Source organism: Salmo salar, chromosome 14, assembly GCF_965601325.2.
Source record: "Salmo salar chromosome 14, fSalSal1, whole genome shotgun sequence".
Taxonomy (NCBI): domain Eukaryota; kingdom Metazoa; phylum Chordata; class Actinopteri; order Salmoniformes; family Salmonidae; genus Salmo; species Salmo salar.
In genome coordinates this window covers 20,248,718-20,265,926 of record NC_138304.1, presented here as the reverse complement: position 1 = coordinate 20,265,926, position 17,209 = coordinate 20,248,718, and the positions used below count along the sequence as shown (strand labels likewise).

At 42.4% G+C, this 17,209-nt stretch overlaps 1 protein-coding gene across 5 annotated transcripts in view; it reads left to right on the top strand.

Annotated features, from left to right (window-relative positions):
* Nucleotides 1-17,209, top strand: part of LOC106568841 (partitioning defective 3 homolog) — a 242,394-nt gene that overhangs the window by 207,732 nt on the left and 17,453 nt on the right. For all 5 annotated transcript variants that reach the window (XM_014139557.3, XM_014139559.3, XM_014139555.3 and 2 more), the window contains one exon: nt 11,168-11,288. In XM_014139557.3, coding sequence (XP_013995032.3) covers nt 11,168-11,288 — 121 coding nt within the window. The remainder of the gene's footprint in view (nt 1-11,167; nt 11,289-17,209) is intronic.

The window sequence follows — 17,209 nt, the reverse complement described above, 5'->3', positions numbered from 1 at the left end:
CAGATAATGCCCCGTAATGTCCTATAATTTGACTAAATCATTATTTATCAGATGCTAGCTAGGCTTTCTCAGACTCTGCAGACATTAAAGAGATACTTCAGGATTTTGCCAATGAAGCCCATTGTCTTCTTCCCCAGAGTCAGATTAACTCTTGGGATACGTTTTTTATGTCTGCGTGCAGAGACATGCTAAAGTCCTGAAGTATTCCTTTAAAGTCTCTGAAATGGGGAACTATTACCCTGAAAGTGCCATCAGTCACTCCCCGTTTTTTGGGGGGAATTGAGAAACGGAAAAGCCATAGTGTTCAGAGTGCTGATGATCCAGCCTGGAAATTGGACAGCTTCAATTTGATTTCCTCCCTCTGCCACCGTCGCCCGCCCGCCCGCCCGCCGCGTGCTGAAGTTATCAGTGTGCATTAGAATTACACTATCATTCAGGCCTTCCCCCATTCCATTCCAGAATTCACATTAGAGTTCTATTTATCCTTTATCCTCGCTCTTGATATTTCCTTTGGCTTCGGTCGCCTTATAGCCCAGACATATGGGCCTCTCATCTGTTGCTGCTTTGGAAAGGATCATCGCTTTCATTGCATAGTATTGATGACTGGAATCCGCTTTTCATTTATGTTAATAATGTCGCCCTTCTTCAGAGTATATCCAGATAAGCTTCAGCTAAAGCCCAGATCATGATATATGGAATGGCTAATGTAGGCTTCATACTGTGGCCCCCTCTCCCTTTGACTGTCAGACTGTGCTGCTTGGAGTGTCCACGCGGGAGTGTCCACTTAGGTTGTCCACAGAATGTCCATCTGAACATCTCTCTATATTGACTTCCCCATTGAACCATATATGCATTCCATGATCCAGTAGAAGAAACATACGTGCATAACCCTGCACCCATAGTCATATACTCATTGTCTTAGTAAACAGCCCTCCAAACGGACCAGCCACCTATGTGCTCCTGTCTGTCTCTCAATCAGCACTAGAATGGTCACCGGTACATTATGCATGGATAGGGCTCGTGGAAGTGTCCCAAATGGCACCCTGTTCCCTATGTAGTGCACTACTCTAGACCAGGGCCCTATAGAGTGACGTACCCTTTCTCACAACGCTTCTAATTCTCTTGACATTCTCCACTGCAGTATCTGTTTAATAAGACAGCAAGTCCTTAAGGAAACATACCATCTCTAAGCCTAGCAGACGAGGTAGGGTCACTATGGACTTACTAAAGCAAGGCAATTCAACAATGCTATGAACATTTAATCTTAATTCATCAATATTTTTGTCCTGAAAGCAAAAAGTCTCTTTAAATAGATTTACAGTATCTGATTTACTGAAAACATACCTCTGTTTGCATGGAAATGAAGGAAGGCGTACAGTCGGTAGAACAGGGGAATGTTCTGTTAGAACAGGGGAATGTTCTGTTAGAACAGGGGAACGTTCCATTGGGACTCAATGTGTGGTTTGATGGCTTTTTCACCGCATCAGAGAATAATCCTGAAATGTGAATTTCTAATAAAATCATCGACTTGAACCTTAATTAAAAGTCACCATTTTTAATTAAACATTTAATTAAACAGATTAATTCTCTGGGATTTATCCCTGGAGATGTGACTGTTTTGCTAACTACAATATGAGTATAGAACAAACATTTGCTGATGTACTGTACTTACTGATATACCCAGCTGATGAGGAAACCCGTATAGGTCCAAAGCCAGCGGCAGCTGTAGCAGTTGGTTGAGTCATGTTATCAGATGGAGGGAAGCGGGCCTTACATCCTCTCACAAAGGAAAATGAGGCGAGATGCAAAATCTGATAATCCAGTTGTATTGATCGAGCGCTACTCAAAACATCCACTGAGAGACTCACTGCCTGATTTCGTTAGTCAGTATGTTAGTCACGCTTCCTACTATCTGCCCCTGGGACCCAACGGAGAGTAGTTTAAGTCCTTGAGTCCTCACGAAGACTGCTTTTTAGGCCTGTCGATACTCTTATGTAGATTAGATACTCCGTACGCCTCTGTCTGTATTCTGCACGATGTCGCTAAAAACGAAGGATTTTTTTTTGACTCATTATGTCAGTTTACTTCCTGGGATAAAAGATCATCTCAGGATTATCTGGGGTAATTAGTGATGAAGTTGCGTTGAGTCTTTATTTACAGTAGAGACTGATCAATACCAAATTCATCGCACACAGGCCTAGACTAGTAATTCAATCAAATGCAGTGCATTTGAGGTAGAAACCCAGGTCCTACTGTGTTTGGTCTCGTTTGTTCTCCACTGAGAGGAAGATAGACAGCTAAACAGAGTATTTTGATATATCTACTTGCTCAGTGGGCCAGAGGACCCAAGGCTAATGGATTCAGCTAGTGTCCATGACCCGGGCCAAATTAGACTCTGTATGCACGTTCCAGACGTTCTCAGACGCGGCTCAAAACATACCCTCTCCTCAAAGGGCAGTGCCTCTGGCCAAGAGCCAACACACACTGCCAGCTCTCTTTATCTGTGTACATCAGAATAAAATACGGAGAGAGCATACTCACACTGATAAAATACACAGCGCGTTCCAAATGGCACCCTATTCCTTTTATAGGGTCCTTCGGTTGTGGTCATAAGTAGTACACTATGTAGGGTGCCATTTTGGACACTGGCTCTGCCTCTCCTGGCCAAACACTGGCACAACTACCACCCAGCTCCGCTGGAGCTCCTTGAAAGAATCAAGGCAGGACACATTTCAGCCCAACGTAAATCAAGAAGTCATAATTCGAATGTGATGAATTGTTCACTACTTTTAGAATGCTATGTTTATTTAATCAACAGTATTCAGTTAGGATGACAAAATGTCACCTTTTTGTGTTTTGTCATCACAGCCATTCATTTCAGTGGACCAGTTTCATTTAGTTATGAAATGGCAAAACAAAGCAATGGCTATACAAGCCAACAATAAACCAAAACACATGTAAATGTCCAACAGTAGCCATCCGCAGCCAAGCTTCCATTGCTCCAATAGCACTAGGTTACAGTAATAGCCATCCCATTGGCTGCAACCACGTATAACCTCCTCGACTGTAAACATTGGAACCCGCAGACATAATGGAATAGATTTTAAGTGGCATTTCAGTTTTACAACGTATCAATATATTTCCAGAGCAACCGCTGTCTGAATGTCTGAGACTGAATTACAATATTTGCCTGATATTTACTCGCACTAAATTGTACTGTCATGGAGAGAGATGGTGAAGTGGGTTTTCCATTTCAGGCTCATGGCGCCGCCAGGAGCAATAATGTGTGTGACATGGTGTAGGTCTGCTTTTAATTTCTGGCCAATGTCATGCTTTACAAACCAACCTATCAATGGTGTGCTAGGTTACAGCAAGCAAATACACGGGACTGCTTGTCCTCCATTGGTAACACTGTCTCTCCTTTTACCAAGAAGGGATCATTCTAAGCATGCCTTGCTATCTATGTCATATCAGTGGCGTATCTCAGATCCCTGCTGTACCATACAGACAGTGCATCTCATGCATGTTTCATTGTACTATATAACGTCTACTGTTTCACCAAAGCAGACAATAGTGTAATATCTAGGCCTCCAAAATCGTTCATAGAACAGTATCCTTCAGGCCTTAGGAATCTGTTACACATCACTAGATAAATACACTGGAAAGCACAGGCAACAATAGAGGTGCCAAATGAGCATGTGAATACAGTATTAACACTGCTCAACCCCTACTGTGCACCATCACAGGCATAGAGCTCTGCCATAATGGCCTGCTGTCAAGGCCATGATCGACTGGTGAGATGTCGTGTGTGATGGATGGCGGTTGGGTGGTGGTGGTGGTGGTGGAGGGTCATAACAGAGAGATAAAGCCTGCGTCCCAAATGGCACCCTATTCTCTTCATAGTTCACTACTTTTTTCCAGGGCCCAAAGTAGTGTAGGATATAGGGAAGAGGGTGACATTTGTGACGCTGCCAAACGTAAGGGGCTGGGTGGAACATGGCTGATTGCACCGCCCACACTCCACTGTCTCTCTAGGCCTAGGGTTCATGGGAGCCCCCATCCATCACCTCAAATCAGTCAATCAGTTAATGGACCAATAACGTCTGTCAGAAAGGCACTTTCTGTAATATATATACCGCCCCATAATATGATTATGATCCCACCAATCATAACTAATAATAAACTAGTCCTTAATCTCTCTAAAAATAAGAGAATTGTATTTGGTACAAATCATTCCGGTAAGTTCTAGACCTCAGCTGAATCTGGTAATGAATGGTGTGGTTGTTGAACAAGTTGAGGAGACTAAATGACTTGGTGTTACCTTGGATTGTAAACCGTCACGGTCAAAACATTTTGATTTAGTGGTTGCGAAGATGGGAAGAGGTTTGTCCTTGATAAAGAAATACTCTGCTTTTTTTGACACCACACTCAACAAAGCAAGTCCTGCAGGCTCCAGTTCTATCTTATCTTGGTTATTGCTCAGTCACATGATCAGGTGCTGCAAAGAAGGACCTATAAAAACTGCAGCTGGCCCCGAACAGAGCAGCACGTCTTGCTCTTCACTGTTATCAGAGGGCTTATATCAATACTATACATGCCAGTCTCTCTTGGCTAAAAGTAGAGGAGAGACTGACTGCATCACTAATTGTTTTTGTAAGAAACATTCATATGTTGAAAATTCCAAATTATTTTTGTCAACTTACACACAGCACTGATACACACACTTACCCCACCAGACATGCCATCAAGGGTCTTTTCACAGTCCCCAAATCCAGAACAAATTCAAGAAAACGTACTGTATTACGGAAACTCCCTTGCATCAAAGATTGCTAAAATGAACAGCAAACCTGCCTTCAAAAAACAGATAAAGCAGCACCTCACGGCACAATACCTCTCTCCTTTTTGACCTAGATATTGTTTGTATGTACTGATATGTAGGCTATATGTAAAATTTAAAATGTATGTAATTGTCTATTTATGTTCTGTATTATTTCATGTTTTGTGTGGACACCAGGAAGAGTAGCTACTGCTATTGCAACAGCTAATGGGGATCTGAATAAAATACCAAAATGCAGCAATGGATGCTTGATAAGGATTTTAGTTCATGTTTTTCCCCCTTCTTGTGGTGGTGCTCTAACATGTCATAGAGAGAGGGCCAAAATGCACACACTGGTTCTATCGAGCTAGTCTGCCAAAGGCTGTGTTTTACACAGGTATTCCAAATCTGATCTTTTGCCACTAATTGGTGTTTTGACCAATCAGATCTGTTGCCAATAATTGGGCAAAATATCAGAATTGGGCTGCCTGTGTGAACGCAGCAAAAGAGATGTGTTCTCTTCCTCTCAGTTTAAGAAGGAAGGTCCCTATTGCATTCCATCCTAAACCAAGGGCACACCACTCGCCACAAGGGTCTTCATCATAACAATGTCTGTCTCCAGCCTAAGGATCCCATAATGATATGTGACTCCTGTTGTCTGCTTTTATTTGTATTTATATTTTATTTATCCAGGGAAGCTACATTTAGTTTGAAGATTTATTTCAAGTGAGCCTTAAAATAGCATACATTCATTTACACGCACAACACAGACAAAAAAAAAAGTGAGTTAATTTGTCAAGTAAGAAAAGTGCATAGAAAGAGCCCTCTTAGGCGGACTGCTGGTGGTGAGATTGACAGAACAGCAGCTGGCTTTTACAGCCTGGGATTGAACAGGGATGATCTGCTCATCCAGAGATGGATTCGTAAAGCCTCAGTCGCTCCCAGTGGTACTCTTTCCTTCCCTCTGGAGTCCAGTAAGAACCCTGGTCTCCAACTCCCCCCATATTAATATGATCAGGATGGGTGTTTTCCCATTGCTGTCATGTACCATTTCTATCTGTGAGATGCTCCCGTTATGTCCTGAGGCTGGGAAGGAAGAGGAGCTCTGAAAGAGGCCATTCAGATTTAATCCAGGGGATTAGGAGCCTTTGGATCAGCTGCTACTGTCATTTACTGTACTTTACATTCTACTGTAGGGGCTCCCCTATAGACAGCCTTTGATTTTGACCTCCTTGGGGATGGGGAATTAATAGGGACTGCAATGTGACAGTAGCCTGGTTTCAAGATCTTTTTGTACTGTCTAGCCAACTTCCTATGGTCATTATCGGTTTGTGTTGCAAAGCCACCCATAGGAGTTGTACAAGACAACACCAACAAATCTGCGACCAGTCTAATGTGATGGCTCCTTTTGACCAAAACTCAAGGAGTTGAGTTTTGGTCAATGGCTCAAAGTTTGACCTGTCACTTTTCTCTGTACCTCCCAAACCAGAGTTTTAGGTTTTAGATTTATGGCTGCGAACATCTGCTGTCCATTTTGAGTGGAAATAATGAGAGTCCTGTACGTCTTTACGTTCACCCAGAGCCACACAGACGTGAGTCATCACCTGGGGGGACAGCTCCACCGACTCCTCCAGGTCAAGGTCGGACTCAGAGCTGTGACCCTATTCCTACGCTACTATTCACTCCAAACTGGTGTGACTCTCTGGGCCTCCAAGCATGTTTTTGAAGTTGTTTTGTTTGGCTGTAGGCATTATTTTGTTCTGCTGAAGTCGTAGCCTCTTTTACTGTCCTAGTCCTGACCAAGCTTTAAGCCACAGACGAAACTTAAAGGGCACATCCGATCATAACATGAAATAAATAGCTTACCAGTCACCTGCCAGGCCAAGGCTGCGTCCCAAATGGCTCGCTATGTAGTGCACTACTTTTGACCCGGGCCCATGGCTTTTACAGCCTGGGATTGAACATTTGGGATGCGGCCCAAATCTTTTGTTATTGAGCCCCAGAGGCCAAAGTCTGTAAACGCTGACCTTTCAGGCCAGACACAGCAGTAGATATTGAGTGAGCTTGTCCATAGGATGAAACTCATCGAACGTTAAATCTCCCTCACCTCACTGCAGGGGATTTCCTTAAGTCTCTTTTGTTACTTTCTATGGTTGATTTAGTTTTTTGTCAGTGAAGGACAGACTTTGAAAAATCCCTTGTTCCTTAATAATTTAAATCCCTTTTTAAAGGCTTATTGGGTGATACCGAGGGGTACATTGAAACATCCAAACATTTCTGTTTCATTTCATAGTGTTATGATGTAGAGTAGGGTACACACACACTTACACACACACACACACACACACACACTGAGACACACACTTTTTACAATTCAGTATTAGCCAGCCCCACTATTATGAAAAATGATAGTGCTTCAAAACTATCATTCTAAGCAATAACTGTTAAAAAAAAAAAAAAAATCCTATGGTGCTCCCAATTTGCACCCTATTCCCTACTTTGTGCACTATGTTTGACCAGAGACTAATGGGCCCTGGTCATAGGTAGTGCACTACATAGGGAATAGCCCAGTGCTCTGTTGAGAGCCATCTGTTCACAGGTTGCGTGGCAGGCTAATATCTAATAAAGGCATTCTGTTGTCCTGAACGCTGATGGTGCTGTGACCTATAGGCAGGGTCACACATGGTGCCCCGGGGTCATATGTGTTCAAAGGGGATATGGCTGAGTTAAATATCACAGTGATTTGACAGATCACACATGGCAGTTTCCTACCCTAAACAGGCTTAATGGGTATGTTCTGTGGTTATGGAACCAATGTTTGTCAGTAATGATATAGGTATTGATCCAATGCTTTTTTTTTTGGTAATGATTGATATAACGTATGAGGTTATTTCATAGATCCCCAAACAGCCTACAATGTGTCTGTCTGTTTCAGTTGTCTGGTTTTTGGAAGCAATGCTTTGTTGTTAATGATTGGGATGTTGTAAGGCTATTTCATAGGACCTCCTGAGACAGGAGAGTTTTAAGAGCTGGCCTTTTTTTGGGGGGCTTTTTAAAGAGATCATAAAAGGATGTCCAGGAAAGTTACTGGCTGTGTTTGAAAGTTGAAAAGTCAACTTCTGATCTCTCTCCTGCTGATGCTCTCCAGTCACCTGACAGGGCTGTTCAGAGTGGTAGTCTAACAGAGATGATGTCAGGTTTGAATTAGCTTCACTCCAGGGGACCACAGATGACCTCCACGTACATAGCTGGGCATCCTTTCTCTTCTCCGGCTCTCTTATTGTCATGCTAAAGGGGGCCGGTCTCACGGTAATTGACCCTAATTAACATCAACACGTTTAGCATCTCCGTGCCTCCGCTCATACAAGAAATCTTCACACATACAAGCCGCTGATGTGCCTTTGGAACATCTACATTTAAAAAGTCAAATAAATCCATTTAATATTCACCATAACAATAAATCCATTCTTTCATTTACGCAGGTCTAAAGAAACATAATGAAGAAAATGTATATCAGAAGGATAGAATATGAGTTTGCCTACTGGATGTTAGCAAGGCTATGCTGCATGCTGTAGGCTTGTTCATTTAAGTCCTGTGCCGTTATTTTATATTTTAATATTTAATAGTAAGAGGAATATAATTGAACTTAGCTGAATAAAATAGAAAGGATATTTTTCCCATTCCGCAGCGAGTGCGCAGATGAAGTGGCTCTGTTGAGTGTAAAAGGGATCATTTGAAACAGGTCCTATACGCCAGATTGAGTTATTTGGCAACTTTACTTGTGAGAGATACAAACCTCAGAATGTCTTATAAATCAAACATATAATGGGCCTCATGGTACTACTAAAGGCTGTTGATGATTTAACAACGTCGCAGAAAAAAGCTTGTGCTCTGTTCATTACCTCAGGCTGAACAAACTGTTCTCTCATCAAGTGATCATATTATCACCCATCAGACTATTCTCAATGTAATATTGTCTTTACTAATATGTTCAATTATCTTTATCAAATGGGTAGGAACAGGGGCAAGGGAAAAGTCATCCGTATGCACTCCAATAGCAAATGGAGGTGACTGTCCCACAGGTTTGTTTCCAGTCATGCTGGATAGACCACTCCGGTTATTTCACTGTAACTGTAGGCTTAGTCGCTAGGCCTATACGTTCTCTCCCAAATCATGAATACAAAGATTGGAGAATAGCATAAGGTAACCAGTCCATCCAGAATGCAGAATAATACAGGCCACATTCAAAGGCCATTACTCTAATTTGTTTAAATTTGGAGTATAGGCTAGACCTATTGTATACCAAAGACATCTTAAATCAGTTTTGTTTTATGTTTTTCAGCCATGCGTAATATGTATTGCACAATCTCAATTTTAATTCCGTTTTTTTTTTCCATGCTTGGGCTCATGTATAGGTATATGTGTATGCATAAGCTCTAATATGCGTATGGATGTTGAATTAATATGCGTATGGGTGTTGAATTAATATGCGTATGTGTGTTGAATTAATATGCGTATGGGTGTTGATTTAATATGCGTATGGGTATAGAAGTAATATGCGTATGGGTGTTGATTTAATATGCGTATGGCTGTTGAATTAATATGCGAATGGCTGTTGATTTAATATGCGTATGGCTGTTGAATTAATATGCGTATGGCTGTTGAAAGCTCTGTACTTTTAGTTGTGTTGGGCTTTGAAACAACATCCACAATAATCATGTTTTACACTGTTATAACCTGTTGTTGAACTTCTTTCTTCCAAAAAATTATTTATAATGCAATCACAGTGAGCTGAGTGTTAAAAGCACTATACTGTTTTGATGATAAGTGATGGATGTGATTTTTGATTGTATTTGCATTGATGTCAGTGTTTCGAGAAACAATAGAGCCCTGAGTACCAGACCATTAGGACCTGATAGAGAGAAAATTGAGCCCTGAGTACCAGACCATTAGGACCTGATGAGGGACAATAGAGCCCTGAGTACCAGACCATTAGGACCTGATGAGGGACAATAGAGCCCTGAGTACCAGGCCATTAGGGCCTGATGAGGGGCAATAGAGCCCTGAGTACCAGGCCATTAGGACCTGATGGAGGGACAATAGAGCCCTGAGTACCAGGGCATCAGGACCTGATGGAGGGACAATAGAGCCCTGAGTACCAGGTCATCAGGACCTGATGGAGGGACAATAGAGCCCTGAGTACCAGGGCATCAGGACCTGATGAAGGGACAATAGAGCCCTGAGTACCAGGCCATTAGGACCTGATGGAGGGACAATAGAGCCCTGAGTACCAGGCCATTAGGACCTGATGGTAGTTAGCAAATTGGGTACTACCTAAGCATGTCCAGAGTGCATAAGAGGAGATTACTGTGACTCAACAATTCACGTGGAATTGTATTGTCGTCCTGACTGCCGGTGTGGCGGAAATACGGTCACCGCAACAGCCCTAATCTTCATCACTGCTTCTGGGACAAGGCCTGCTCTACTGTATAATGCAGAGACTTAATATATGCCATTTAGCAGGCACTTTTATCCAAAGAGACTTACAATCCTGGCATGGCAAGCGCCATGCTCTACCAACTGAGCTAGAGAGGACCTGTCTCTCTCTGGTCAAGGTCAGTTCAATAAGTAAGCAGACGAGCCAGGTGACGTGTTTTAATGGGCCGTGGTTGTTTGTTATGAGTGGGCTCAGAGACAGTGGACAGAAGTTGGTGAGTGACGTGTGGCCTGAGGATGTAGCTCGACCATCGACTGTTCACACTACTTTGCTTTGTTCTTGGTTGTGTCCCAAATTCTCCCTATTCTCTTGACAGTTCATAGGGCTCTGGTCAAAAGTAGTGCACTATATAGGGGATACGGGGCCATTAGGGACACCATACTCCATGGTTATGAATAATACATGAGTATTTATTAGTTTGATCCATGTTTGAGGCTTTACTGCTGTGTTTCCCAAACTCGGTCCTCGGGACCCCAAGGGGTGCATGTTTTGGTTTTTGCCCTAGCACAACACAGCTGATTCAAATAACCAACTCATCATCAAGCTTTGATTTGAATCAGCTGTGTAGTGTTAGCGCACAAACCGAAACGTGTACCCTTGGGGTCCTGTGGACCGAGTTTTGGAAACGCTGCTCTACTGTGTATTACAGTCCAGTTTCTGGACCATTTCCCAGCTATGCTGATAGAAACAGTCCCAAATGGTACATTGTTCCCTAATGTAATGCACTGTAGGCTCTGGTCAAAAGTATTGTACTATATAGGAAATGTTGTGCCATTTTGGGACACAGACTTGTTCCAAATGGGCCACCACCATGCTCATGTAGTATTTCCTCTCTCACTCTCAACCCCTTGCAGCAACAGACTAGCGCCTAGCAACCACGACCGGATACAGCGGCTGAGGCACGAGTTCCAGCAGGCCAGGGGGGACGACGACCCTGACGACCGGAGACGCACCTACAGCTTCGAGCAGCCCTGGGTGAGTGTCTGAGACTGGGCTGAGAACCGGGTCGGTCCTGCCTGGCTCTCCATGGACCTCCTCCCTCACTAACCACCACCAACCTCCACCGCTGCCAGCCAAGGAGGGCTGCTAATACCCTGGCTGGCTGGCTGGCTTGATGGCTACATCGTGGAGCCTCCTACTACCACTAACCTCACAACCACCGGGCCAGCCCTGAGTATGGACTGTCCAGTATGACATTGACTGAACAACCTCAGCCTGTGGAGCTTCTTCTCATTAACTCCTCTGAGTCTCCCACCTAACCCAGGCTCTTCTCTAATAGGGTTGTTCCATATGATTTCAACGACCGTAACAGGTTTGGCGACTTCTTAAATCATCCATAAATACACTTGTGACAGGGGGAATGGAAGCTTGTTGTGTCCAGCAGGGAGGGAAAATGTAATTAATTCTAGCTTCACAATTTTTGTATTTTTAAAACATTTCTAGCCTGTCTATTTATCTATAGGTAACAGGGTGTTATGCTCAACCCGCACAGTAGGACCAGCTCACCTGCTTTTACACTATGATTTGACTATTAGTTCAAAGTCTTTTTATCTTTTCTTTACCATTTTAAAACGAGAGTTCAGTTCATGTAACAGGGTTGACCTTAAAAGAATCACTAATAACATAAAATAAATAATAATATTCAGAAATTACTTTGTCACAGCAACTAAATAACTAGGGCTTTAGAATGATGGTGAAAACGTGTAGAAATATTGGTGTTAAGTGTAGAAATGTTGGTGTTAAGTGTAGAAATGTTGGGGTTAAATGGAGAAATGTTGGGGTTAAGTGGGTAAAAGTCGTAGAAGACAGAGGGTGTATGGAGGGACGTGTCAAAATGCAGAATTTTGGCACTTTAGTCTTTATTAATATTAAAAATCTGATTTATTTAATTATCCATGTGGTATATATTAAAGAGCACTTCATGTAATATAACAGGCTTTTAAAATACAATATTGGCGCACAAATTCTACATAAAATATCAAAGGGACGCACGCAAAAGGCACTCTTTTTGTGGAGTGACCCAGAAGTGCCCAAAGTTCAAATTATAAAATACTTTGACAATCCTGTTTGTAAGCGTTTAAATGATATCAAACTCAACCTTTTATCCTTTTCAGTGATGAAGACATGGATTTCTCATGGTATGGTAGGGTATGCAAAATGGTCTCCTGAATGTTTTGGCAATCAGGTCAGGAAAGTCTACCACAGGCAAACATGTATGGAAGGTTCCGTTCAAATCAAAAGGGATGCAGTCAGAAAGGGATTAAAATCATATGGAACGACCCAATAACTCTTACTACAACGGGTGAGTCCCAAATGGCACCCTATTCCCTATTTAGTGCGCTACTTTTGGCTAGAGGCCTATGGGACCTGGTTAAAAGTAGTGCACTACATGGAAAATAGGCTGCCTTTTTGGATGCAACCAACATCTCCACCTGCAACCAACGTCTCCACCTGCATGCGTCTAGGAGCATGTGACCCTCTGGCACGCTCACCTGACCTCTAACCCCACCCATCACGACCACCCTCCTCATCCCATCTGCCATCAATGCCATCTGTTGGTCTGTCTGTCTGTCTCTCACAAAACAAGGACCCGCCCACCTTCTCATGGACAAATGGACTCCTGTATGTGTGTCTGATTGCGGGGGTGCTTTCTGAGTGATAAGAAAGCAACCCCGCAATTGTCGGTTTTTAACTGTGCCTTTTTAGAGAAGAGGTTCAGGCGTTGTGGATTTTTTTTACATTTGTACTCTTTTGATGGCATGGCCACCAAAATAGGATGAGTGATAATTCGAACAATTACAATTGGAAAAAAATTGGAAATGCCTTGATAATTCTTAAAGAATACCTTTCTATGATGTAATTGAAGGTATCTGGTTCCTAGATTGAGATGGCACTATGTCCTATTCTTCCATCCATTACACCAGCAGTATGCCTTAAGTATACATTTCACATTCTGTCTGTTACAACGTAAAATGATGAATTATCAGCAAAATAATTTGCCTAATGTTTGAATGTCACTACTTTAATATTTCTAGAATATGTATATATTGTTGTGTCATGTCTTTGTCCTATAACCACTGCTGTATATATTGAAATATTTGGTTGTATTAATCCTATACATTGTTATGAAGTACATTTGTACTAATTCAACTTTCGTCACTTAGGCCTATATATGTGTGATGTTTTTAGTGCTGGTTTAGACACTGTCAACATGTACCGTTTTTATCATCTTTATATGGCGTTCATATTACGTTGTCTAAGGATTGATTTGAATGAGTTTTCTAACAGTTGTAAACGGAGAGCTCATGAACAGACTCCATTGACCTCTGGGGCTGTATGAATCAGGTGTATCAGAGTAGGAGTACTGAGCTAGGATCATTCATTGTGATCTAAAATGCAGAACTGATCCTAGATCAGCACTCCTACTCTGAGACGATTCATACATACGGGCCCTGGGCTTCATTCAGAGGTGATGATGATATATCGAATAAAAAGCTTGGTCTTGTTTTGAGACACTGAGTGTGCAATGTGTGAGGGAAAGGGCTTTCAAGCGGTGTTTTGTTGCTCTACACAGTCAAGCATGTACATATTGGTTGTGTCCCAAATGGCACCCTATTCCCTGTATAGTGCACTACTTCTGACCAGCGCCTTAGGGGAATTTGGGTGCTATTTTGGACTCAGACATGGTCATTAAAGGGACAATCTGCGTTTGATTCATCCATTTTTTTACTTAGAAATTAATGATATGTACCCATTGATTGTTGAAGAATATAACTTATAAATGCCTCATGAGCTTAGTTCAACTGTCGTACCACATCAGAACCCTAAATATAAGCTTGTTTTACTCCAATGTTTGTGAACAATGTAAATGTAACAAACAATACATAGCCTCAAAACATGGTTTAAACTATACATTTGATATCATGGATGGTCAGTCCTTGCATCCATAGCTCTGTCTGTGAATTTGAAAGTGGTCACATTTCTCCAGCCCCTACACTCAGCTTTTTACCAAATCACTTTGTTTCAACTGCTGATTGCCGATTTAAAGTCTTTGATAATACCATCACATTGTTTATTTACATTACTGATAGAAAGCAAAGTTACCCTGTTCCCATGACCGCACCATTGAAGGGAGTCAGACATGATTGCCATCACAATTTATTTCTAAATAACAGAATGACCAACGTCTTACAGAACCGCACAGTAATCAACAGTAATTTTGTGTTCTTAGATTTTTTTCCCTGCCATACTGACTGCCAAAGTATGGAAAATGGTAACATATGTCGCTGAAACTCAATTATGCTTCCTGTGCATATAGAGTGCCTTCAGAAAGTATACAGACCCCTTGACTTTTTCCACACTTTGTTACATTACAGCCTTATTCTGAAATTGATTAAATAATTATTTCCCCTCATCCATCTACACACAATACCCCATAATGACAAAACAAAAACAGGTTTTTAGACTTTTTTACTCAATCATTTGTTGAAGCACCTTTTGGCAGCAATTACAGTCTTGCGTCTTCTTGGGTATGACACTATAAGCTTGACACACCTGTATTTGGGGAGTTTCTCCCATTCTTCTCTGCAGATCCTCTCAAGCTCTGTCAGGTTGGATGGGGAGAGTTGCTGCATAGCTATTTTCAGGTCTCTCCAGAGATGTTCAATCGGGTTCAAGTCCGGGCTCTGGCTGGGCCACTCAAGGACATTCAGAAACTTGTCCTGAAGCCATTCCTGTGTTGTCTTGGCTGTGTGCTTAAGGTCTTTGTCCTGTTGGAAGGTGAACCTTAACCCCCAGTCTGAGGTCCTGATTTTCATCAAGAATCTCTCTGTACTTTGTTCCATTCTTCTTTTCCTCAATCCTGACTAGTCTCCACGTCCCTCCCGCTGTTAAACATTCCCACAGCATGATGCTGCCACCATAAGTTCAATCTTGGTTTTATCAGACCAGAGAATCTTGTTTCTCATGGTCTGAGGGTTGCCTTTTGGGAAACTCCAAGCGGGCTGTCATGTGCCTTTTACTGAGGAGTGGCTTCCGTCTGGCCAGTCTACCATAAAGGCCTGATTGGTGGAGTGCTGCAGAGATGGTTGTTCTTCTGGAATGTTCTCCCATCTCCACAGAGGAACTCTGGAGCTCTGTCAGAGTGACCATCAGGTTCTTGGTCACCTCCCTGACCAAGGCCCTTCTCCCTCGATGGCTCAGTTTGGCCGGGCAGCAAGCTCTAGGAAGAGTCTTGGTGGTTCCAAACTTCTTCCATTTAAGAATGATGGAGGCCACTGTGTTCTTGGGGAACTTTGATGCTGCAGAAATGTTTTGGAACCCTTCCCAAATCTGTGCCTTGACATAATCCTGTCTCAGAGCTCTACGGACAATTCTTTCAACCTCATGGGTTGGGTTTTCCTCATACATGCGCTGTCAACTGTGGGACCTTTATATAGATAGGTAATTTCATTTCATTTGTGTTCCTTTCCAAATCATGTCCAATCAATTGAATTTACCACAGGTGGACTCCAAGTTGTAGAAACATCTCAAGGATGATCAATGGAAACAGTATGCACCTGAGCTCAATTTCAAGTCTCTTAGCAAAGGGTCTGAATACCCAAGTAAATAACGTATTTCTGTTTTTTTTGCTGAGGATTTTTTATTTATTTAATCAATTTAGAATAAGGCTGTAACATAACAAAATGTGGAATAAGTCATGCACTTGTACAAACATTGTGTCTGTGTCCCAAATGGCACCCTTTGCCCTATATTGTGCAATGCTTTGTTCACTATATAGGGGATATGGTGCTATTTGGGACACAGAATGCATTAGTAGCTGTGTCATTATTAGAGTGAATTGATCAGACTAAGAAGCTCTATACATCAGAACATTAACCCCATCAGTCCAGCTCCACCCACTCCATTCCATTTAGCGTGAGGAGACAGACTCAGCACATAACATTCAATTCACATCTTCTCTAGTGGCCATAGTGTTTGGTCTAGAGTCTAGACTAGTGTCACAAGTCCAAAGAAATAGAATTACACAATGGGTAGACCACACTCAATAATGGCCACTGGCCCACCCATTACGGAACGCTGACTTGAATGGGAATGTCCGTTCTGGTAATTCTATTTCTTTGGTCAAGTCAGCCAGAAGAATGACTTCTCTACATACACAAGGTGAAAAGAGTTCTGGGAATTCCATTCTAAGGCCCATTGGGTAAACAGTGAAGGGAGAGTAGCGCCATGTGGAGGTCAGGCCAGCCCTGTGCATTATCTCCCCTATAGCCCGCTGGGGCCTGCTGTCTGAAATCCAGCATGTTTGTAGTTGTGCTGCAAATCACTTCCCTAATGATCCGGTCCTGCATGCTGTTTAGTTAGGTGTTCCTGGTTAGCGGAGGTTAGACAGCTCTACCTCTGATTACTAGCCCTCTGGATGGTATATTTCTCACTGTTGTACTATGGTCCAGAGGAGAGTGGAGGAATCTGGCTTGTGTTCTGTAGGGGGGGGAAAAAACGTTTTGGAAATGGGTACTACCTTCATTCGTCCAATAAGAACACAGATTGTCACTTTGCGTTGCAAAACCTTTTGCTACGGTGTGCCCTACTGAACACGACCATGGTTTCCTTGGGCTAATTCGATCACAGTGACTGATAGACTGTTACTTCCCGCGTTGGGGAACCTTTATTGTGGTCATTTACCACACTAAGAGCAGTACATCCACGGGGGCTGCTTTCGCCAGCCAGAAGCGTTTATATTGCCTCTCTGTATTTTATTTTAGCGCCTTCCGCGTTCATTTTAATACCTCGATAAGCTTTATAGGTTGTGGTTTTCTAGCTTTGTTTCCTTGTCTTACAAAGTTATTATTTCAAGATACTAAATGGATCATGCATATCCAATCACACCATATTAC